Source organism: Alternaria atra (genome assembly GCF_907166805.1).
Source record: "Alternaria atra isolate CS162 genome assembly, contig: 21, whole genome shotgun sequence".
NCBI classification, from domain to species: Eukaryota; Fungi; Ascomycota; class Dothideomycetes; order Pleosporales; family Pleosporaceae; genus Alternaria; species Alternaria atra.
The window spans coordinates 6,855,559-6,878,567 of NW_025091319.1; the positions used below are offsets into that span (position 1 = coordinate 6,855,559).

The 23,009-nt window shown below is 50.0% G+C and overlaps 7 protein-coding genes across 7 annotated transcripts; 3 read left to right on the forward strand and 4 right to left on the reverse strand.

Moving 5' to 3' along the window:
- Positions 1-921: 921 nt before the first annotated feature.
- On the forward strand, positions 922-1,546 carry ALTATR162_LOCUS2734 (uncharacterized protein; the record flags this gene model as incomplete). The annotated part of the gene is made up of 2 exons (XM_043310340.1): positions 922-1,063; positions 1,113-1,546. The coding sequence occupies 2 exons, from the start codon at positions 922-924 to the stop codon at positions 1,544-1,546; spliced, it is 576 nt and encodes a 191-aa protein (XP_043166275.1).
- Positions 1,547-5,590: 4,044 nt separating this feature from the next.
- On the reverse strand, positions 5,591-6,343 carry ALTATR162_LOCUS2735 (uncharacterized protein; the record flags this gene model as incomplete). The annotated part of the gene is made up of 3 exons (XM_043310341.1): positions 5,591-5,757; positions 5,949-6,157; positions 6,210-6,343. The coding sequence occupies 3 exons, from the start codon at positions 6,341-6,343 to the stop codon at positions 5,591-5,593; spliced, it is 510 nt and encodes a 169-aa protein (XP_043166276.1).
- Positions 6,344-7,630: 1,287 nt separating this feature from the next.
- Positions 7,631-9,954, reverse strand: ALTATR162_LOCUS2736 (uncharacterized protein; the record flags this gene model as incomplete). The annotated part of the gene is made up of 3 exons (XM_043310342.1): positions 7,631-8,462; positions 8,524-9,231; positions 9,281-9,954. The coding sequence occupies 3 exons, from the start codon at positions 9,952-9,954 to the stop codon at positions 7,631-7,633; spliced, it is 2,214 nt and encodes a 737-aa protein (XP_043166277.1).
- Positions 9,955-13,983: 4,029 nt separating this feature from the next.
- On the reverse strand, positions 13,984-14,350 carry ALTATR162_LOCUS2737 (uncharacterized protein; the record flags this gene model as incomplete). Its single annotated transcript, XM_043310343.1, has 2 exons — positions 13,984-14,229; positions 14,291-14,350. The coding sequence occupies 2 exons, from the start codon at positions 14,348-14,350 to the stop codon at positions 13,984-13,986; spliced, it is 306 nt and encodes a 101-aa protein (XP_043166278.1).
- A 1,011-nt stretch (positions 14,351-15,361) lies between these two features.
- ALTATR162_LOCUS2738 (uncharacterized protein) lies at positions 15,362-15,805 on the forward strand (the record flags this gene model as incomplete). Its single annotated transcript, XM_043310344.1, has 1 exon — positions 15,362-15,805. One exon carries the CDS (start codon positions 15,362-15,364, stop codon positions 15,803-15,805), a length of 444 nt encoding a protein of 147 aa, XP_043166279.1.
- A 797-nt stretch (positions 15,806-16,602) lies between these two features.
- Positions 16,603-17,723, reverse strand: ALTATR162_LOCUS2739 (uncharacterized protein; the record flags this gene model as incomplete). The annotated part of the gene is made up of 3 exons (XM_043310345.1): positions 16,603-17,094; positions 17,144-17,222; positions 17,683-17,723. The coding sequence occupies 3 exons, from the start codon at positions 17,721-17,723 to the stop codon at positions 16,603-16,605; spliced, it is 612 nt and encodes a 203-aa protein (XP_043166280.1).
- Positions 17,724-18,774: 1,051 nt separating this feature from the next.
- On the forward strand, positions 18,775-22,273 carry ALTATR162_LOCUS2740 (uncharacterized protein; the record flags this gene model as incomplete). Its single annotated transcript, XM_043310346.1, has 4 exons — positions 18,775-19,753; positions 19,805-20,064; positions 20,112-20,192; positions 20,240-22,273. The coding sequence occupies 4 exons, from the start codon at positions 18,775-18,777 to the stop codon at positions 22,271-22,273; spliced, it is 3,354 nt and encodes a 1,117-aa protein (XP_043166281.1).
- Between the last annotated feature and the right edge of the window lie 736 nt (positions 22,274-23,009).

A 23,009-nucleotide genomic window follows, 5' to 3' on the forward strand; every position in this document is an offset into this window, starting at 1 on the left:
CATCACTTTCTATGCTTTTCTCTGCGCCGCTGGTTACGATCGGCGGAGCGCACCTTGACGTGACGCGGGGCTAGCGTGAAGCGATGCGCGCTCGCCACCAGACAACGTGTCACCACAAGCGGTTGCAGCTTTCCGACTACTGAGACGAGCCGAGGTGGTTCAGTCATGGTATCATTGTTTCTCCTCAAGATCATGAATGGAAGACTTTGCAGCGTTCGTGCGCGTTGTGCGGCCGCCCAGTCTTCTCGCACTCTCACAATCACGTGTTGGGGTAGCCACTGTGCAGTCTTAGCCGTGCCAGCAATCTAACGGAAGCAGGAAAACGCATTGAACGCGATGATTTGTTCCGGTATTCGAACGGACGTTTTTTTAGCTAACGAGAAAAAAGCTACTAATCGAAGACATGTAAAGTTCGACGTAGATCAGCTTTGTGTCGTTGCTGCGACTACTGGCGGGAAATACTCTCCAGTATGTGCAATCGAGAAGATGGAAGGAGGGTTTAATAAGGCACTCGTCCTGCGTAAAGAGGATGGTAGCGAAATTGTTGCAAAGATACCCTTTACTATCGCTGGACCACCGAAGTATACAACAGCATCGGAGGTGGCTGTTCTTCAATACTGTAAGACCCCACGATTCTGAAAGAAGCCTCTAGATCTCGAGCTAACCATACCGCCATTGACAGTACACACACATACTCAAGTCCCAGTACCTAAAATTCTAATATGGGACGCTGATCCGTCGAATTCAGTTGGTGCTGAGTACATCATTATGTAAAAGGCCGCCGGGGTTCAGTTGTTCAAAGTTTGGGGTGATATGAATGACTGGAAGCAACTGCGAGTCGTAGTGCAACTAACCAAATTTGAGGGCTAGATGACTAGGATTCGCTTTCCAGCGAACGGGAGTCTCTACCTCACTAAGTCCATGGGAGAAAGCGACGCATATGTCGCTCTAGATCGAGAGATTGACTCTTCTGGAGAGTTCTGCATAGGCCCCTCTTGCGAGCGAGGATGGCATACGCCGGAAGAAACAGCAGCTTCACGTTCTCACTTCAGCCCGGGACCGTGTAAGTACGATCTCGTGTCAATCATATAGTAGCTAATTCTTCTTCACAGGGCCCGATTTATCCTCCTTTGGAACCGCTCTTGTCGAACGAGAGCTTGCATCTCTTGGAAAGCGCCTATCTGCTGGAACACCTGGCGCACCACGCGGATCCCTCGATGAGCAGATCGCTGTTCTCAATATGGCCAAAGAGGTCATGTCTAGAATCCATGAGCGTACCCTTATTGGGAAAGTATCCGAACCCGTTTTGTGGCACACCGACCTCCACATGGGTAATATCTATGTTTCCGAAGAGAGCTCAGAGAAAATAGTATCACTCATCGACTGGCAGTCCATCGTAGTCTCGCCGTTGTTCTTGCAAGCACGCTTCCCAGAATTTCTCTCAGTCGATGAAGACTACCCTCTTGGTACTATGGGGTTCCTAAGTTGCCCCCTAATTTCGACGAGATGGACACTGACAATAAGATATTTGCCGAACACAAATTGAAGGAAACTACGTTAGCGAAAGCATACGAGCTTAGCAGCGGGGCTGAGAACATACGAGCGTACAAGGCTTTGCAGATACCGTTATTCCTTCAAGAGCTCTTTACTCGCTGTGGAGAAGCCTCGGAAGAAGGCGTAATACCCCTCCGGGCATGTCTCATCGAGTTTACGGCAAATTGGCATAAGATTGGCTTCGAAGGCGAATGCCCAATCAGCTTTAGTGAGGAAGATCTGCAACGACACGAGCAGCAGTTTAAAGAATATAGTAACTATTACGAGGTACACGAGTGGGCGAGGAAGATCATTAGTACAGATTTCGAAGGTTGGATTATGCCCGTAGTAGACTTTAAATCGAAACAGAAACAAAATGTAGAGCTACTAGAGGAATTTGTGCGCAGGAGCAGTAAGTTTAATATGACGCCAGGGCGGATGAGCAGACATGCCAACAAGCAAGTTTTTTGATTGACTTGATTGATTCTTGATCAAAAGCTCAATCAAGTCAAGATCAATTCGCCCATAGCGTTTTTCCAATCAAGAACAAATCGAAGCCCTCTTTTTGATTGAATTGATTGATCAGATTGATCAGGTACTAATACTAGGGCGATTTCCAAGGTAGTTAATAAGGTTGCTAGGCAGTAGATAATATTGATAGGGTGACATATTAGTGGTGTTAAGTTTCGATTAGTAAGCAACCTTCTGATCTAACTAGCTTACTCTGCGACGTAGTATCAACATTTAACATCAGCCTATATCTTATATTAGCGCCTATTGTTGTTATCTCTAAGGCTCCTTACGCGCTATTACTATCTGTTATGCCTCCGAAGGCCTTCAAACGCGCTGCTGATCGCGCTGCTGCGTCAAATAAACGCGTCAAAGTCAACGACAACTCTCAATCGCAGTCTGAGCTGCCTGTACGAACCTCACCACGCAAAGCCCTTGAGGTTGCAGCTAGTCAAGCTACAGAGAAGGCTCCGTTCGAATCGCAGCTGCGCGACCTGCTGCCCGACAACGCGATCGATCCGCCAACCGAGGGCTCACGAGCTGCTACAGAGGCTTCAACCGAGGCGTCTGATAGCTACGATGGAGGCGAGCTTGATAGTCGGTTTAAGGATAAATACGATGGCCTTGATTGGGCTCATATATCGCGCTTTATGAAGCCGCTGAGGACGCTTAAGGGCAGGAAAAGCTGGGTCTTTGAGCACGGTTATCGCGTCGCCTTAATAGCTGATCCGCAGAGGACTTTCTGGATCTGCAGGCATTGCTATAAACATCAGAGATTGGAGGGGAAGCAAGCGTTAGAGGTGACGCTATCAACAACTGCTGCGATAACTCATATGGCACAGAACAGAGTTGGCCACCGCCTTAACCGTCAGGGCCAGCTTGCTAAGGCTGCGCTACCTCGAGGTCAGACGTCCCTGCGATTATTAAGCGATAGCGGTGTTGTTGTATCGCAGGAGGTCGCTAATGAGATTGGAAACTTCGATGTACAAGGCTTTCGATACGCTGCTGTTAGCTGGTTAGTTGATAACAACCACGCTCTCCGTGAGTTTGAGACTCCAGCTTTCCGTGAGATGATAGCATACGCCAATCCAGAGGCAGCAGAAGCTTTATGGGTAAGTCGTACCAGCGTCGCGAGCTTTGTTATGAGGCTTTATCGCCACCTTGAGCCGCAGGTTGTCAACGACTTGTCGCAATCTATAAGTCAAATCCATATTAGCTTTGACGGGTGGACGACAAGGGGTGGCAAACGAGGGTTCTTTGGTATTGTTGCTCATTACGCTGACGCCTGTGGTAACGTTAGGGACCTGCCTATTGCCTTACCGCAGCTTACAGGCGCTCATAGTGGTGATAGGATTGCTAATATAGTTGCGAAGACGCTGCAGCAGTTCAGTATTAATCGTTCTAAGCTAGGCTACTTCGTCCTTAATAACGCATCCTCGAACAATCGAGCTGTCGCCAAGCTTAGCGAGTTATACGACTTCGAAGCTCCTTTTCGCCGCCTCCGCTGCGCGCCTCACACGCTTAATCTTATAGGCCAGACAATTATGTTTGGACTCGACAAGGAGGCGTACAACAGCGATAGCAGTGACGAGCAAGATACAGAGGCGCGATACTTGCGAGACTGGCGAAGAGACGGCCCGCTAGGAGTACTAGTCGATATCATCAACTACATCAAAACGCCTCAGCAACACGATCTGTTCGCATCGCTTCAGCGCTCAGTTAACGATCGATCGCACACAGAAACAACACTAGAGCCAATTAAGCCTATTGTCACGCGATGGAACAGCTATCACGACGCCTTTGAGCGCGCAGTTCAGTTATCAGAAACCTTCAACCTATACGCCAACACTCATATTAATCGCATCGCGCGCGATAACGCATATGCGCAATCGCGCGATAACAAGCTGCCTGACGCGCCCTCCTGGATGCGATCTGACGGACTAAAAGCAGCAGATTGGGCGGTGATAACTGAGTATATTGAGGTGTTGAAGCCGCTCAAGGAGGCCACAAAACGCCTTGAGGCGCGCGGCAAACAAGGAAGCTTTGGAGCTATATATGATGTCATCCCAGTATTTGAATACGTAATTAGAGCTTACGAGGCGATACTCAGGACCTACGATCATGTTGACTTTAACGCTCATCCTGAGGCTCCAGAAGATCACCTCGCGATCAACCTCAATGCTGCCTGGCGCAAGGCCAACGATTACTACACTAAGCTCGATGCCTCGCCCGCCTACTATAGCGCAACTTGCCTTCACCCATACTACAAGAACTACTGCTCAAACAGCTAGCGTGACAAGCCTCACTGGATTGTCTTAAACGAGGCAGAGTTGCAGCAACTGTGGGCACAATACAAGCCTATATCGCAGCCAATCACGCGCCCGAGGCCGCCGCGATCAGGCGGTATTAACAACGCAATTGCTGCGCTCGTTAACGTCGAGCCCGCAAACGAGGTGGATATATCAAAGATAGATGAGCTTGATCGCTGGCGGCGATATGAGCCACCGTGGACAAAAGAGCAGTTTGAGCAGGAGGGCAATCCAATCAAGTATTGGATCAGCCTGCGATCGCGATATCCAAATCTATCGCGATTGGCCATCGATCTGCTCACTATACCAGCTAGCAGCTGTCAATGTGAGCGCCTGTTCAGCGAGCTTGGCGACCTATTAGAGCCTCGCAGGCGGAAGATCGGATCTCAGCTGCTAGCGGCTATCCAATGTACCCGGAGTTGGAGAAGAGCAGGTTTCAAGCCTCCTCATAACCAGGAAGATAGTCTTACTGACCAGGAGATGATCAGTATCTACAACATATGTGAGTGGGAGAACAATGACTAGAGGTAGCTATATAAGATCGCTCTAGATCGCATACCAAACATGATCAAGAGCATCAATCTTCAATCAATTACGACTCTAAAACAGCTTCAATCAAGTCAATCTCAATCGCGACCTTATAAAACTTCAATCAAGCTCAATCGGCTGCCTCAGATTGATTGACTTGATTGATGGCATGTCTGCGGATGAGGGACATCTGGCCGTACCTGGACCGCTTATCATGATACTAGGAATGTGGGAGCGTCGTGTATCGTTATTGACAAGTCACCTTGCTTGATTGGAATTCGCCAGTATAGACAAAGTTAGTTAGCCAAATACACAGGTACGGTGGCGTGTTGGTCGCCATCCGATGCGCCCCTGAATGCTGCTAGAGTGCCTCTTACTCGGCTAACATAATCTGCTACGATACATAGGTAGACTCTGAAATGCTTTTGCGCCCATGGACGAACATCAAATTATGGGATACTACAGCTCACTGTTGCGCGACTATGATTCAATTAATCTCTATTTACTACGCCCTTTCTCATTCTTCGTATCTCGCTCTCTGAACAAGCCGATTCTGTGCTCGGAAACATTACGTCCCAACTGCGGGTTTGTACCATTTCGGTTTCCTTATACCCTTTCTTCTACGTTTCTTTCGATCTCGAAGTTCAGAATGAGCTACTTCCTTCCATTGATGTTGTCTCTGGCGAACTACTTCCTGCTTGTCCAATCGGTCAGACAGCCGGTCCAGAAAGTGCAGCCTTCTTGGCGTCAAGCAGGATCTTGAGGATCTCATCCTCTTTGTCTTTTCCCAAGGTACCAAACTGATTTTGTACTAGAACCCGGATCGAGGAGTCGGTGACAGTCTTTGGATCCACCGAGGAGATGACAACAGCGACAGCTATACAGTCTTTCGTGATGTCGGTGAGCTGTTTCGACTTGTATTTATAGGCGAAGAGCTTTACGTCGACGCGCTAAATTCCGCCTTCGTCTCCAGTTGTGATTGAGCTAGCAGTCGAATGTGAGTCTTCTTTCGAACAAATATGCAAAAAAAAAAGACAGAAACTTACTAAATTTCGCGCTCCGAAGTACTGCCCTCGAAAGAACCCAAAAGAAGACCCATGCCCGAGTTGACGACAGCACCAATGCCATCCGCCATGTCGCCTTTAGCAAACGCAGAATACGAATCTTTGATGATTGCGCCAATATCGTCAGGGTTTTTGCTAATCGAGCAGCGGACTTGCCAGTCGTCGTAGAGAATCTGACCAATAGGTATATGCTTGGTGTCGACATTACCGTTTCTATACAGCATGTTAGCCGTCGTTAAGATTGTGGGAGACAGGTCAAAACAACGTGATCTTCAGTTTGAACGCTTCGACTTGTCGTTTTCCAACCTCCATCATCATGTTGGGTGCATCGTCAGCCAACTTTTGCTTCTCCTCCTCGTTTTGCAGACTATTCACGAGGCCAGAGATCATTTGGCCCATGTTTGCAGTGTGTAACAGAAGTCTTAACGAAAGCGGTAGACAAAAACTTGGGTAGCTGTATCGTTCGATGGCAGGAAACACCCTCTCTAAATAGAAATGTTCATGAGCACTTGACTGGACGATAATTGGGTTCAGATACATGAGCTGAGAACTCGCATCTCAGCCCAGCAGCTGAACCTAGACTCCAGCTAGCCACCAGTCTTACCCTGGTTCACGGGGCGTATGTGTGGCAATGCTAAGTAGTGGTTAGGAACTAAACCATAACCCTCTTTTGACTCGGCTTGAGCTAGGGTTCTCATTTCATAACAGTTCTCCTAAGGCTATTAGATTTGTACCTAGTCACTAACGAAGTGGTAATATAAGCGGGTGCTAGCTCTAAATAACACTTGGACTTCGGTAACGGTTGATTGATATCCAGAACTTTATACAGCTCGCGGATACTGCCTTCAAAAAGTTAAAAAGTTAGTATACTCTATCTCGCCTGAATAGCGTCACTAAACAACCCGAATAGATTTACAACAGCATAAAGCAATGCAAGATATTTCCAATTAAGGGTGTGTAAGAAATTATATTTCTATTGGTACAATTAGAGTTGGCTGACGAGAATTCTAAGAATTAGTCGAGCTGCATGCAGTTGAGAAGAAACCGAGATTAGTTGAAGGGCCAATCCGTCTCCAAGCATCGCTTGCCGATATCAGCTGCGTCTAGACTCTCAGAACCGTACAGATTCTGTTCTAAACTAATCTTTCCGCCAGCTTCCTCCAATCAAGCCAACTATTTTCAAGTTCAGATCTCATGCTTGCGAGCGTGGTGGAGTGAACGTCGTGTCAATCGCCGTCCAGTATCATATCTATGCTCTTATCAGCATCAATGTCAGTGGGATGCACAATCTTGCTAGCCTTCCAAGCGCATTGCCAGTCGTGGTAGTTCAGGCTAGCTGTGGGGATGCCGTCTCATTGTTCTGAACAAGCCTTCTGCTAGCTCAAGCTTTAGCAGAAAATTACGGCACGAACTATACCATACCTACATGCATCGGTTCGTCCCGTACCGTCATAGTTTAGCTTTCTTCCTGTGCTTTTACCATCTGAACTTTGCATGAAAATATCAGCCGTACCATACACCTCAGCCGTACCATGCACTTCAGCCGTACCACGCACCTAACTTTCCTGAAAAATGGACTTGTGCGGTGCGAAATGTCGTGGTGCATTGATTCAATACCGAGCTATTCGACTAATTGAATGTTTCCTGGTGCCGAAGTACTCAACTATGGCATATCTCGTCGTCTCTCTAGGAAGTCCTGGGATACGTCCGATCGAAAGACTCATCTTCCCCAATCAGTACCCGGTACGCAACTCTTGCATATTGATCCGCCTGTTTCGACTTCTCCCATAAATCCAACTGCTCGAACGCCGATCGCGCATGTAAGAAAACTTCGACCAGATGGTCCATTATGTGTCCCCATTTCGTGACCACCAAAGCTGCAGGAGTGCGATCCAGCCCAGTAACGACGAAACCTAGAATCGAAAGAGTCTTGCCAACGGAACCCACGCCTTTAGTGAGATCAGGCTGTTTCATGTAGATGCGTGTCAACAGCAGTTGCGGGTCCCACAGCAGAAGTCGAGGCACTTCTTCCGCCGGACGCATGTAGGTCTCGTTCAGCGCTTTGAGTAGGCGTTCAAACTTCGTGGCAATATTATGTGCATTCGACTTGCATAGCCGATCCAACTGGTCCCACAAGCTCTTCCTCTTCGTGACTTCTGACGGTCTGGTGGTTTTGATGTCTTCGCAGAGCGCGCACCTGCAAACGAATCCCCAGTTCCTGAGCTTTTGCTCCACCTTCGAGGTATAGATACCCTCTGGAGCCTCGTATGGGAACGTCAGTTCTGTGTCAGCGTCAAGATCTTTGGCTGCGCGTACTATCATCATGTCTCCGATGAAGGATCGACGGACGTTGCCGAGGCAGCTATGGTTGATGTAGGAAGCTTTGATCCAGATGCCGCATGAATGGAAGTTGGCATCTTTCTTCGAAAATTTGTTGGATGTGACGTCTTTGTGACTTTGCAATGTCGTGACAGGGCAGCCAAAGACGTTGAGAGCCATTGTTCGTTCGACGAGGAAGCTGATAAGGTGTGATATTAGTCTATCAAGTCGACCAACTCATCGTTACAACTCGCACTTACGTGTCTATTACCGGTTGCCCATCAACAGACCTCGTATCGACCGCTTTGTAATCGCCATGATGAAGGTCAGTGAAAAGAGGAATCATCGAAGGGTTTTTGTACAGTTTCTGCGTGATCAGTCGAATGAGATCAGCTTGGCCACCCATGAAGCCTTTGTCTGTCTCGACGTTCATCAAAAGAGTGATACTTGCGTTGCTTTTCTGCTCATCGTCGATGTGAGCATGACTGAAAGCTTTCTCACACAATATCAAATCCCCGGCCTTCACGGGCTTGATTGTAAGTAAGCCACGACCCTTTCCTTTCACTTTTTGAACTTCTACCGGTCCGACATACGTAGCGTGATCCAAATGGGGAGGACGATGCTTCTTTGCCTCGGCTTGGAGGAGCTTGAAGTCGAACTGCCCGCTGCTAGTCTCAACGCAACGACGTTGAGCACGGGCAAACACAGCAGTTGCTTGATCACTATTCGGAAAGAAGTTGCAGAGATTTTTGAGTACCTCACAACAATCGTCATACCGACCGAGGTGGTACAGAGCCTCCGCCGCGCGGAACAACGCTTTCTCTGAGGCTTGTTCACCAAAGTCTGGAAAGCCGGTGTCAGATAACGCGGCGTCGTACTGCTTGGTTTTGAGGTAAGCTAACGATCTGTTCCGCTTGATTACTTCGATCTCATTCGGCGTTGCTGAGCGCGCTAAGGCACCCGTGTACCTGTTACATATGTTAGCGCAGTCAATCGTTCATTCTGCAACTCGCTCACTTGTTGATGGCCCGCCAATACTCTCCTTTTCCTATGAATGAATTTCCTTCCAGCTTCAAAGAATTCGCGGACCTTCCCATCTCTATCAGTCTCGGTCGCCATGACCGTGGTACTTTGGAATCTCCTCCGTCGAGGAAGACTACATCGGAAAGGTGATCTACTCGCAGACTGTAGTCTCCGGAGGCCGTGATTTTGAAGAAAGGCTCTTTGACAAGGAGGATCGAACTCTTGTCGACCAGATCTGTAGCTGGACGGCTAGCCTCGTGTTCTTGCTGATATAGTTGCAGCATCGTGACGTCACTGTATTCATCTTCCACCAGAACAAGGACTGCTGTCATACGGTTTGGCGGCGTAATGGCTCGCAAGAGGAGATACCTACCGCGATGATGTGTCTCGAGCTTGAGATCCTTGATTGCGATTGGTTTCAGACTCTCCAGAGGGGCCGTGCAAGGCGGATATGATGGCGGAACGAATGACGAATGCATCTGTCGCATGTCCTTATTTCCAGTCCTTGTTGCAGTGGCCATCGAAGCCATCATAAATTCGAATAACATCACATCTTTCTCCTTGCGATCGCGGGGACGTTGGCCCTGCCTCTTTCTAGCGTCTTGTAGGACGCGCTTATATTTCTGAATGACCTGCGTATAATCATCAAGATCTTTGCACACATCCATTGCTACGAGGGTTGGTACAAAATAGAGGTTGTAGTAGAGGTGTTGGGCTTGCGGTGTTTTGAGGTCCTTGGAATTAGATTCCTAGTTGTTGCGATAGCAGGTTCCTTTTCTCTGCGATAGCTTCTGTGCAAAATTATCTTTTCGAGTAAGTATGGTAGGAGTCGCAGAAGTTATGAATGACCTGATGGCTTTCCGTTGTTGCAGTATCAGTAGATGAAGTGGATTGTAATCAAGAGATGGCAACCAAGGTACATGGTCGGAAGTGTTCATCTTGTATATCGCATCGCCACTCTCATCTATGTGAGGCAACTCTATTGGATGGGAGTGGAACACGTAGATTCGTACCGCGCCGCATATGCACATAAACGAACGAGGCTGAGTATGACACCAACCAGGACAACCAGGAAGCACCCGCCCGCTCAGCAAGATGCATGCTCAGCCCGGGGGTGCTGATGTATGTTGATCAGCGATGTTCGATTGGCCTTGGTGCTCCGGTGTCTGGTCCACATCAGGCCACTCGATGAACAGGCTGTCATTCAATTCTTCTAAAAGGCGTAACCTCGATATTTTCTAGCATGAGGACAATATGTTGCCACTAGGGGCCGCCGAAGGTTCACTTGATTTCTCGAACGCAGGCGCAGCTCGTAGTATCTGCCTCTGCTTTGGCGGACACTTACAAACTAGATTGGTTCTTCGAGTGAAAGCGAACCCTGCAGGCGGCGGCTGTGTTTCGCTTCATGACAATGGCTAAGAGCTTTTCCATCATCGTGGCAGATATGTGTGATTCACTTCATACAACGTCATGTGCCTTCTCCATTCGCTCTTTCCGGCGATACGTGTGCCTGGTAACTTCATCTTCACGTATCCGTCCCGCGAGGAAAGATATGCCAAGTCAAACTTCCGCATTCCCACCACCCTGACAGTGGTGGCGAAGTCCTCTGTAAGGTTGAGGTTTTAGTGACGCGAGTTGTGGGAGGCGGAGAGAAATATGCCAGTAGTTTTCCATGCCGGCAGGTGAGAGCGACACAATAACGTCCGGTGAACAGGGCGCAGAGTCATTGTTGTGGTCTCCAATTGTCAAGTTTCCTGTTTCAAATTGACGAAAGTGGAAGCGCTCTCCGCGTATCCTCCTCGGTAGCCAACTTCTCGCTGATCAAAATGATGAGGAGAGTATATATCCCATTCGCCTAGTACATCACACACATCTGCTTTCTCTTCAGGCCTGTGTAGTGATCGTACTACGATATTGTAGGACATATGATGATTTGGCTGGCCAATAGGAGCTAAGGCGAGTCAGGTGTAAGAAGAGCGACTCGTGTGCAGAAGAGGAGATCGTGGTACGCTAAAGTGTATGATCATGCAAGGTGGGAAGTAAGATACAGTTTTTCCGGTCTATTCTCTTCCTATCGGACATGCCTCCGCACACTACAAAACCATCATACAACAATATGCCTTGGTGACGCATGAGAGCATATGATAAGCATATGATGAGCCACACGGAGGAGGAGGAGGAGTCAGGGGCAGCCATACGGGCGTGAAGGAGATGAGATGGAAGTGGGGTATGTAGACCCTGACCCAATAAATGTAGCTAATCGGATATCCCCTCTTATCCGTCTGGTACGATACAGGAGCCTAGACCTTGGCATCATACAAAAGGATCATACGTATGATGATCACTACATACGCCCTTCATGCTGGAGTCTGACCGTTTGGTGTCTTTGTGCCTTCTCGAGGCGTTCTCCATATTCTTCCTCCACTTTCATCGTGGCGTCGTAGCCATGACCTTCGAGCTTTCGCATCCCTTTCTGGGCGTCATAAGGTCATTCTTCAGGCATACCGAAATTTCCATTCTCCGGCGCAACTCTTTTGTCTGTGGCCGTGCTGCGACTGGTTGTTCTATCATCAGTTGCCTTGCGTTTGGCAACCGATCACATCAATTTGTTTTATTTGAGAGCTTTCGATGGTACAAGCACTTTCCGTGGTGGCATCACAACTCATGAGCATCGAAACGCATGTGTTGAGCGAGGGTCGCGTCGCGTTCTTGTTACGCCTGAGTAATCAGTGGTGACTAGGTGATTCCAATCATGTTGGGAAACCCAATCCACAAATGTCCGACCTTTCGTGTGAGCCCGACGGATTGATTCATGCATCTTAAAGCTACTGGCCATTCATTTGTGTTACCGAGTGATTTGGATATACTGGATTTTACAGAACTGCCATAGAATGCGAGGCACTGCATCCAATGAAGGTACAAATAGAGCCACACGCGTCTATAACATGGAGCCTATCGTACTGCGGCACCTCTTATCTTCGCTCATCATGCGTCGTCCCTCTACATAATTTCAAGATGTCGACAAATTGCAGCTATGTCGTCCTCCTGACAGTCAATAGTGACGAGCTTCTCCAAAAACTCATTACGACGCTCATCCCAAATCTTCTGCTGCTCCGACAACATCTCCAAAATTAAGACATGATAATCGTTCGCGTTCGTATCAGCAACTACATCCCGAAGTTTATCCCAACCATATGGAACTCTCGGAAAGTTCAGTTGTACCAAGATAGCAGCAGTGGGAAGAAGCTGGCCTTCGTACTTTGGACTCCAGGAAAGGAGTTTGATCGTACCACAATGAGCCTCCACGCGTAGATACGACAATTACCGGCGCAGTTGATGATACTCTAGGTGATGGACCGCACTTTTGGCTTCCTTCCCTCTCCAGATGCCATTATAAGCTCTTGAATCTGTGGTATGAAGATCCAGTCTCCGAGTGCGTCACTCTCAAGATCTCGCAACAAAGCTTGGACGACGCGGATTACTTGATTGCAGATGATATCAAGAGTCACCATGTCAAAGCTGAGAAAGGGCTCACCTTCCTTCAAGGAGGCTCAGTAGATCTCAAATGTTTAGAGGTAACTCAACTCATGCTGATGACGTTTCGGTCGCTTCGGTGTCGGTGTGGCTGGCGACTTCGATGTGTTCTGCAACCAAGTTCGAATCACGCGCTCGAGAGGCGAGAGCAGCTCGTCCATATCTTCAGCATACATATCTAGATTGATAGTCATCCTGCTGTTGCCTTCGAAGCGGCAGGTATGCTTACCGAAAGCCAACGAAACCTGTCATGATGCTGCTTATCCTAGAGTGAGCATCGACGAGATCTTCATGCATTGAATAGTGGAGGAGGCAGCATGCTTTACCTTTACTCGAGCCTTCGAGGTCTCATTTAATAACCCTCTACAACTGTCCACACAACAGCACTCGAGGAGTTACAATCGTAACGATGAATTTCATGATCATTGATGTCGCCGAACTAGCCTCCGTTATCGCGAGTCTGTATACTCAGGACAAGAATGCAGACTAGATATCTCCAATTCAAAGCATCTCCATATCAAAGTCTACCCCCAATAGCCTAATTCATACATCGTCTTCAAAGAGATTTGCAATTCAAGTTGTTCAACCACGACACCGCAACATTTACAATCAGGTCGGATACGAGCCTCATCACTCAATGAACAAGACACCAACGAAACATCGAAAATAACCTGATCCTTTTCATCCACCGTCCTCCTCAACTAGTTCTTAGAGGTTGATCGAGGCGATGAGGATTATGCCTATGATTTATCGGATGGTTTGGGGACTACGAGAGGCCATGGGGAAGACATTCAGGCGTCTGAAACTTTGTGAGGGCCTCCAGAGTATTCTTTTAGGCGTTCGGTAAAGGTACGACGAGGTTCAATTGTGGGACGGGACGGAACAATGTTAGTGGCTTGTGCATCAGAGACGTTCCAAGTCGCTCACTCAACAACAGTTAGAGAAGTTCAAACAGCTTGCTCATTCTACAGCAAGCCAAAAAGTGCCTCGAATAAGAATACAAGATTGGTATTGAGCAGAGATGAAGACAATTTTATCTACTGAGCCAAGTTCCTGCTTAGTTGCTTCAAAGAAGCGAGGAATCGTAGGCAGAACAAGCAGATCCAACAAACTATAACCAGAACAAAAAGAAGAAGAACAACCATATCACTAAGAAACGGCTTCTAACCTTCAAATGGGACAAAGTCTTTTCCCGCCTTCCTTGCATCGTAGGAGTCGACCATGTCGTTCCAAGCCTTGTCGATACAGTGGGCGTCTTCACACCCGTGCTGGCAAAACTCTTGTTGCGTCCAGTAGTAGTAGACGTCGACGTCTTGGACGCATTCCAAGACCGAATTGCCGTTGGCAGCGCAGCGGCGGGACCACAATGTGCACCTGTATTCCGCCTTGTAGTGGTCTCTAGCTAGAGCCTAATTGTGGGAAGACGGAGTCAGTGAATGTCTAATATTCTCTTGGTACAGAGATACTTACCACGGGAAGGGAACTCAGGAGGAGGGCCAAGATGGCGGTGGGGAAGTATGTGATCTTCATCGTGGTGGTCTTAGGAGACGTGAAGTGGTAGCCTTGAGAGAAGTGGAGTATTGTTATAATGGAGTAAGCGTTGTGATGGAAGTCGACGAGGCAAGGCAAAGTAGATGTGGTAATGGCTAGTGCTTGAGTATGTGTGTATAAGTAAGAAAGAAAGAAAGAGGATTAAAGAGAGGTTATATATGTGCTTGACTTAAATTTGCAATAGTTCTCCAGAGAGACTTTTTTTTTGATATACAGAGAATAGGAATCTCAAGTGTCGTGAGTGGCTCGTTGTTGATGGGTTATCGCCGTACCATGGGATGAGTGGATGGCATTTACGAGTTGTATTGTTACATGGATGACAACCATAGTACGGCATCGCGACTACGCACACACAGCGACAGAAGTCATAGTTGTGTGTCATTTAGTACGATACTAAATATCATTTGCACGTACACAAGTCCACAAGAAAGAGGTCAGTAGGTCAGCGGGAAAGGTGGGAATGGTGGAGGGATTTAATCTTTAATTGACCATTGGCTGAATGGCATACTTGTACTCCCTAAAAGATATCATCAGACTTGGACAATCGGTTAGTTGAATTCACCGACCAAGTACCGTCAAGCAACGCAGCCAGCTTTCGAATGTTGAGGAAAGAGAGGCAGGATACTGTCGACGTCGTCTCCCAACCCACTAGCTCCTCTTGGCGAGCAGGGGTCTCTCCGCGCATCGCGAATTTCCAGTCCAACCATCACCACGCATTGCAACCACCCAAACCACCATCGCGTCTCACACAACCCCGTACAATGAACCTTTCCATATTCCGACCGGTTATCCGGCTCTACAAACCCACCTCATCCTCTCAACCAACAAACATCTGGCAACGAACCGCACAACGAACATGTCCGCAACAGCAGCCCAATACCCAACGAGCAGCCTTCTCCACGACACCCTCAATGCAGAAGCGCAGCAAAAAAGGACCTGGAAATGATCCTAGGATAAGTGCGTCTCTCCCACCTTTTACTCTCACATACCATGAAACCTAGAGCCAAAGCTAACAATCCCTCAGCGAACATCCGCTACCACCTCTCCCACCCACTGACCCCGCGTCCCCTCCACTTCTCCCGCAACCGCTCCCTACGGCACTGGACAATCCACCGTGCCTGGCTTCTCTTCCTACGCAAGCGCCGCTGGGCTGAAGAGCGCGAGTTGGAACGACAATACATGGCCATGCGGTCTGCATGCGAACACCTACGTCTAATGGACAACAACGGCAACCTAGTCAAGGAAGAGGAGGCTGGCGGTCAGGGCGCTGATCCAAGTAGGCTTGGAGCGAAAGGAAGGGAGGTGGGCAGGTTATATCGGAGTGCGATGTTGAAGAGGGGGGTTTGGGGCAGTGTGCCTGTCGAGTATGGCAGGGTGCAGACGGATTTCCCGGCGAGAGATGGCTGGAATCATGCGTGGACTAGGAATCAGTAGAGGGGGTTTGTTCTTGTTTTCTTTTCTTTTTTCCCTTTCCAGACGTGCAAGGCACATGGGAAGGTGGAGGGGCAAGAGGTGTTTCGAAGAAATGGTACATGTACAATATATTTGTATAGCACAACAGGCTGCCCTGCACAAGGGCAAAGTCGGTTGATATGATGTTTACGGCCCGATAAACATAGGATCCCTGGAGTCCTTCAGAACTCCAAGCGGGCGGAAAACAATTGAAGAAATCCCTCTTGCGTAGGAAATGGAGGGGGTTCCAAACCAATGTGTGTTTCGATTGGAAGATTAACTGCTCAAGACTACAGTTTTCTATCTTAGCCCTCTTTGCTGCAAGCTCGCCAATTTCAGAGTTTGTTATCTCTCTCTCGCTCTCGTTCAGCCAAGTACCCGCAAAAAACCCTAGCATGTACAAGTTCGAAAAAAGGGTAAACAAATGAGTGGATGATGATGGCGATCTCATTTCATCAAATCATTAGCCAAGATCTAAATATATATATATATATAAAAGATGTCTGTTTTCCATCTCGCTCTTACCGTCAACCAACCCCCAACATGCTTACAACCAAGCTGGCTTCTTGTCCTTGAAAATGGTAATGCAGTTAAACAAACGCTCAAAAAGAACCAGAAAGGAAGGAAGAATAGATGGAAGATAAAGATTGATAACCCCCAAAAACATATATCGCCAACTCCAATGTTGTTTTACTCCGCCCAATGCAGTGTGTGATAGTGTGGAAAGATAATGGAAGAAGGAGAAGAAGAAGACGAAGAAGATTGCTGAGATGATGGCCTCACAGAACAACACAGCCACACCCCGGATTCTCCTTCTTGTCCACACTAAGCAACGCGGCCCTAGTCGCCGCCTCAAAAACATCATCAACGCCATCTCCTGTCAAACTACTGCACTCGAGATACTTCCTTGCGCCAATCATTTCCTTCATATCTGTGCCCTGTTTGGTCGTTGTAAACCTCAAACTCTTCTTCCTCATCTCCTCCTGCGCCAAGGGGTCATCTCTTAAATCTTTCTTCAGGGCGACGAGGATAATGGGGACGGTTGGACAGCGTTCGCGCGCCTCTTCTGCCCACTTGTGCTTGACGTTATCGAGGGAGTCGGGAGAATCGACGCTGAAGCCAATGAGGATAACGTGAGCTTTGGAGTAGGCGAGGGGACGGAGGCGTTCGTAGTCTTCTTGGCCGGCGGTATCCCAGAGGGCGAGTTGTACGGACTTGCCGTCTACTCTGCAATCGGTGACGTAGTTTTCGAAAACAGTTGGGACGTAGCGCTGTGTTTTGTTAGTTGGATGAGAAGGTCAGTCACGTGTGGGGACGTACAGTTGGAAAGTATCCGAGAGTGAAGACGCTCAGAAGACTAGTCTTTCCGCAAGCACCGTCACCGATGATGACCAACTTCCTAAACGCACAAGATCAGCATGTGTACGAGCGTTGTGCATGGTGTGACAATGTCGGCGTGACCGAAAGTGGGTGAAGAAGATTCACATGTACTGGATAGCCAGAAGGAGAAAGAATTGAGCGCGAGTCGATAAAAAGTGGACATGGGGAGCCTGTAGGGTGGCCTATTTTTAGTCGGACGTGTCGTCGGACCGGGTGCGCCAATGCAAGCTATGGCGCAAAAGCCGGGGTGGCTCAGCTCCCAGTGTTGATGCATGGCATTTGCAGGAGAAATCTCCGTAGCATGGTTTTATGGGCAGATTCATGGGGGAACACAGAATCTGCAGTTGTCAAAGTAGACTCGGACGGAATGAAATAGAGTTGAGAAAAAGCAATGCGCGCGGTAAGGAAAACGGCGATGAAAGATCGACACGGAATAAGTGAAGTTTGACCAGGGTCCAAAAAGTGAAGATTAAACATACCTGCGCATTACAGGCTCGCCATTCTGCTGCTGTTGTGCCATTGTGAGGGTGTGTTTGGGGAGAAATGCCGCAAGCTGCGGAGGTGTCGAGGGTGTTGTTGGGCCGGTGGGAGCGCGTTCGCAGAGGACGCGGGCGTGGGTGTCGGGGCTGCGGTGGTGCGCGGGTGGGCAGGATACAGCGAAGTAGCCTTGTCCGCGTGAGGGTGTGTTGTAAGGGTATTGCGAGTGTAATGGAGGTGAAGCGACGTGTATCTCGTGGTACCGTGTCCCAACAGCTAGCGGCTGGCAATGGCTCGCGGCGCGACGACGGGCGAGTGGTGTGAATGGGCGTCAATGGCGGCACAGATGGCGAATGCGACGGCGACGGCGGAGAATAGAAGCGATAGACTACCGACAGGCGGAAGTAGCGAATGTCGTGGGAGGTGTCGTAGTGAGGATTGTTGATTATGCGACAAGCGATGGGGATGGGGGATGCAATGCAGATGTGACGGGGGCGTTTTAATAATGAAGCTTGGGGGACGATCACAGCGGAGACATGCACGAGCTCAAGCTATAGACGGCTGGACTGGGGACGGAGTGCACTGGCGTGGGTGGTGGTGCGGTGTGGGTGTGGGCGTGGGTGTTGAGATACGAATGGCCTTCGCTGAGCACCTGCACAGCCTCTCTCTCCCAGGTTCCTTCCGTTCCAGAAGACTACCGGGGTGCCAAGACGTGGCACTTGCGGCAGGTGCGAATCGCAACGTCGGGACCACAATGGGCCGTCGACCATCAACCAGAGGCTACGACATCTCGGCATGTGCTAAGCAAGACGCCGCCCGAGCACACGACCCCAAACACCCCACAGAGCCTGCTGCGACCTGGCTGGCGAGAATCGCATACTGCCGCCCTTACTGTGCGTGACTGGCCCCTCGTCCAATTCCTCCCTCCTCTCACTTTTGTTCTCCCGAGTGCCTGTCCGCTAGTCTGCCCGCGCCATCATCGGAGCTGTCACCCACGACATAGCGAAACCGCGCTCTAACACGTCTCCCAGCACAACTCGGCGACTGCATCCCCATACATGGCCCAGGCTACACGAGGACCGACCCCGGCAGCCATGCCGCCCAACGGCACCGCGACCCACGATCCCACCACGACCGCCGTAAACCGCAAGAAGCAGAAGCGACGGGAGAAGGAGGCCGCCAAGAGAGCCGCACAAGAACCACCTGCGCCTGCGCCTGTGCCTGCGAGAAACGGCGTGCCACCTGACCATGCTCCCCCAGGCCAGCAGTACGCGGACCCGGAGCTGGACGAGCCGGCCTACGACGAGGGGGAATACTACTCGGACGAGGAGTACGAGCACACGTACGGCACGAATCGCGACTACCAACAGGGCTACGCCCACGTCCCCATGCGCGGGAGCACAGGCAAGAAGTCTCGGCGGAAGAAGAAGGCGCCCTCCGCTCCTCCTCCGCTTGCCTACACGCAGCACGTCGCATCACGCCTCAGCCCCGCACCCGGACACGCCATGTCGCCCGCCCATTCTGTCGCCCGATCCGGCAGACAGGACCGCATATGGAACACGACCATGCAGGACGAGAGGGACCGCATACGCGAGTTCTGGCTGTCCCTCGGTGAAGACGAGCGCAAGTCACTCGTCAAGATTGAAAAGGAGGCCGTGCTGCGCAAGATGAAGGAGCAGCAGAAGCACTCGTGCAGCTGCACCGTGTGTGGGCGGAAGCGCACAGCCATTGAGGAGGAGCTGGAGGTTCTATATGATGCATATTATGAAGAACTCGAGCAGTACGCGCACCACCAGCAAGACGTCGGTAGTTTCATTCCCGAGGCTAATTATGGTTATGCGTCCAGTGCTCCTCATCACCCGCGCCCTATGCTCAACTCCCACCCCCATCCACCCCCCGGCGCCTACGACGACGACGACGAAGAAGAGTACGACTCTGGCGAGGAAGAGGAGGAAGATTCCGAATACGACAGCGAGATTTCGTCCGAAGGCGACTACAGCTCTGGGGAGCGAAGTCTACCGCCGCCCGAGCCCTCAGACTTCCTCCAGTTTGGAAGTAGTCTGCAGGTCAAAGGTATGCATTTTCCTATACCCGTGCTGGGAGCATGCTGATTCATCCTTTTAGGTGGCATACTTACGGTTGCTGACGATTTGCTCAAGAACGATGGGAAGAAGTTCATCGAGATGATGGAGCAGCTCGCCGAGCGTAGAATGCAACGAGAGGAGGATGCCCAAGTTCAGGCTCATCCAGGTGCACAGCATCGATCCTATAGCGGCCACAGCCACAACGCTCCACCGCCCGACGAAGACGATTACGATGACGAGGGCGAAGATGAGGAAGAGTACGATGACGACGACTACGAGGAGGATGAAGAGGATGAGGAAGTGCGTATTCATGGCTGGAGTGTCTATCTACAACTAACCCCGCTCAGGGCGCCATGACCGAGGAGCAACGGATGGAAGAAGGCCGACGAATGTTCCAGATTTTCGCAGCGCGCATGTTTGAGCAGAGAGTACTCAGGCTTATCGAGAAAAGGTGGCCGCGGAACGTCAGCAAAAGTTACTCGAAGAACTAGCGGAAGAGGATGTGCGGAAAGATGCGAAAGAGGCCAAGAAGGCAAAGGAAGCCCAGAAGCGCAAGGAGAAGAAGGACAAGCAACGGCAGTTGAAGGCGGAGCAGGAGGCTCGTAAGGAGGCTGAACGAGCAGCCAAAGAGGCCGAAGCCAAGGCTGCAGAGGAGAAGCGACTGGAAGAACAGCGGAAGAAGCGAGAAGAACAGCGGAAAAAGAAAGAGGCCGAACGCAAAGCCCAAGAGGAGGAGAAGCAGCGCAAAGAAGCCGAGCGTCTAAAACGACAGCAGGAAGAGCGTGAGCGACAACAGGAAGCTGAGAGGAAGGCACGGGAACAAAAAGCCCAAGAGAAAAAGATCAAGGATGAGGCTAAACGAAAGGAGCGGGAAGAGCGGGAAGCGAAGGAGAAAGAGGCGAAAGAGAAGAAGGCACAAGAGGATAAGGAGCGCAAAGAACGCGATTCAAAACTCAAGGTTGACAAAATCCGCACAGCCAAAGAAGATCAGGCCGCCTCTGCAGCTCCTCCTAATGCTATAGCTGGTGCGAAGAAGACATCACAGCCAGCGGTTGCGGTGCCTCCTCAGTTGCTGAAGCAGAACTCGTCTACGGGAATGCCCTCGCCCTTGGTCACACCAGCTGTACCCAAAGCTCCAACACCGAATCGACCACGCCAGACGTCGCACCAAACCTCCCACAGTTCCTCTCCAAAGACGCCCCACGCTACTCTGGGAGCTAGCAAGTCAACATCACCCAACTCCCAGTTACCGAACCAGTCAATACCAAGGTCTATTTTGACGAAACCGCCAATCCCGCACCAAGGTCTAGGGACTCCGCATGGTCAGCCATCATCTCCAATGCCTCCCATGGGACCACCACCAGGTATGCAAGGACCACCAGGACTGGGTATGGGCAACATGCCTCCAGGCCTGAACGGCTTTCCTGGTCATGGTTCAATGATGCCTAGCATGATGGTACCCCGTTCCAACATGCCCTTCTTCCCTCAACCTGCGCCCCAGGGTTTCCGTGGATTCCCACCTCCAGGTATGCACGCACCAGGAGCACTCCCAATAGGCCGTGGCTTCCCAATGGAAGGACCACCAGGCTTTCCCGCACCCCCTGGCTTCACCGCGCCCATGCCCTCCGCCTTTCCGATGGGCATGCCAACGCACTCGCGACAAGGCTCAGGCTCCTTCGAACGCCTTCCAAACGAGAGCCCCATTGGCGCTCCGTCAGCACAACCTATACAACGTCCAACACCTATCAAACGCCCTTCGAGCGTAAAAGCAGGCGACGAACACAGCCAACAAAATGGTTCCGATGTCGACGAACTTGCGAATCACCTCGGCAGCAAAGCGCTACTAGACGACGATGACGACATCCCCGACCTCCCCGAACGACGCCCAAGCATGCAACAACACGGATCCGTGCGCGCGCCATCCTTTGGCTTCGCAGACATACCCGGTACGCAATACGGATCCTTTGGCGCACCAGGCGGTGGCAGCATCTGGGGTACGCCACCCCTAGGGGGTTTCCACCCAGGTGCTGCTGCTAACTGGGGGAACTCGCCTACAAGCAACATCTTCAATAGTCCATTCTCCATGACCAATTCAAGGAGTCTGGAGCGAAATGCGAATGAACAGCGTATTGTCTGGCTGAGGAGGGCGATTTGCGCTGCATGCAAAACACTAGGACCGCGTATCGCCGATGCAGATGGCTACGTCGATGCAAGTGAAGTGCATCGTCAAGTCGAAGCATCAAGGGGGGCTATGGATCCCGCTGTGAGCATGGAGGAGATCAAGGAGGCGTGCGATATCCTTGATGTCACACATACCAACGGCGGTGGAAGTTTGGAATACAAAGAGGATGGCAGTGGCCGTGTGTCACACATCAAATTCAGCGATGGTGTCGTGACGACTGCTCCTCCGAGTTCTCTGGGCGAGATTGGTAGCCCAGTCCCAGGTCACAGTGTTTTGGCCGGCGGGTTTGGAGGCAGATTTCCCGGCCTGGGACCGCAGGGTTTCTAAAGAATGTGGACATTGGCAGTTGTTGAAGTCAGATCTGAACTTTTTTCTTCTTTTTTGGCAAGTAGGTCTTTTTATCAGCGCTTGGTAAACATTCCTGCATTGAACTCTTGCCTGGAGTGTCGTCTTTCCTCAGACTCTTCAGATGGTCTAGTCTTCCCTTGTCTCCTATCCGCAAGCGGAGGTAATCTAGTTGCTTTAAGAGTGCCATGACATGCTCTAACATTTTTGAATTCGGTGATGTTATTCGTAACATTGGTACTAATCTTAACATGAACACTAGCTAGAACAGAAATCCGGCCCAAGGATTCAACGTGTTCACCCTTTGCGTCAGATGTTCAGCATGTCTTTGATAAAATGGAAACTACAGCTGCCTACAGTAATACGATATTATGTAAACTTACACTGAGAATAAATTTATCATAATCAGCGGCACGGCGTTTCCCAGCATTACCATTGAGTAGAAAAAACAACCGGGTTCCATATTATTCCACGTCAACGGGTAGTATCGGACTAACTCCACCCATGACACCGGAGCGCACCACGTTGCTGCAACATGGTAAGAGGAGCGGTCAAGCTCTCCGCCTGGTGCCAGTGACAAAAAACCCCGCAATGGCGACATGCTACCGCGCGGAAAAAGAATGTGGCGAAAGCAACATCGTTCTAGTATCATTGATTAGATGTTCCGGATGATTAGGTTTCAGTAGCCCTATATTCTGGTCGAGCAGAATCGATGGAC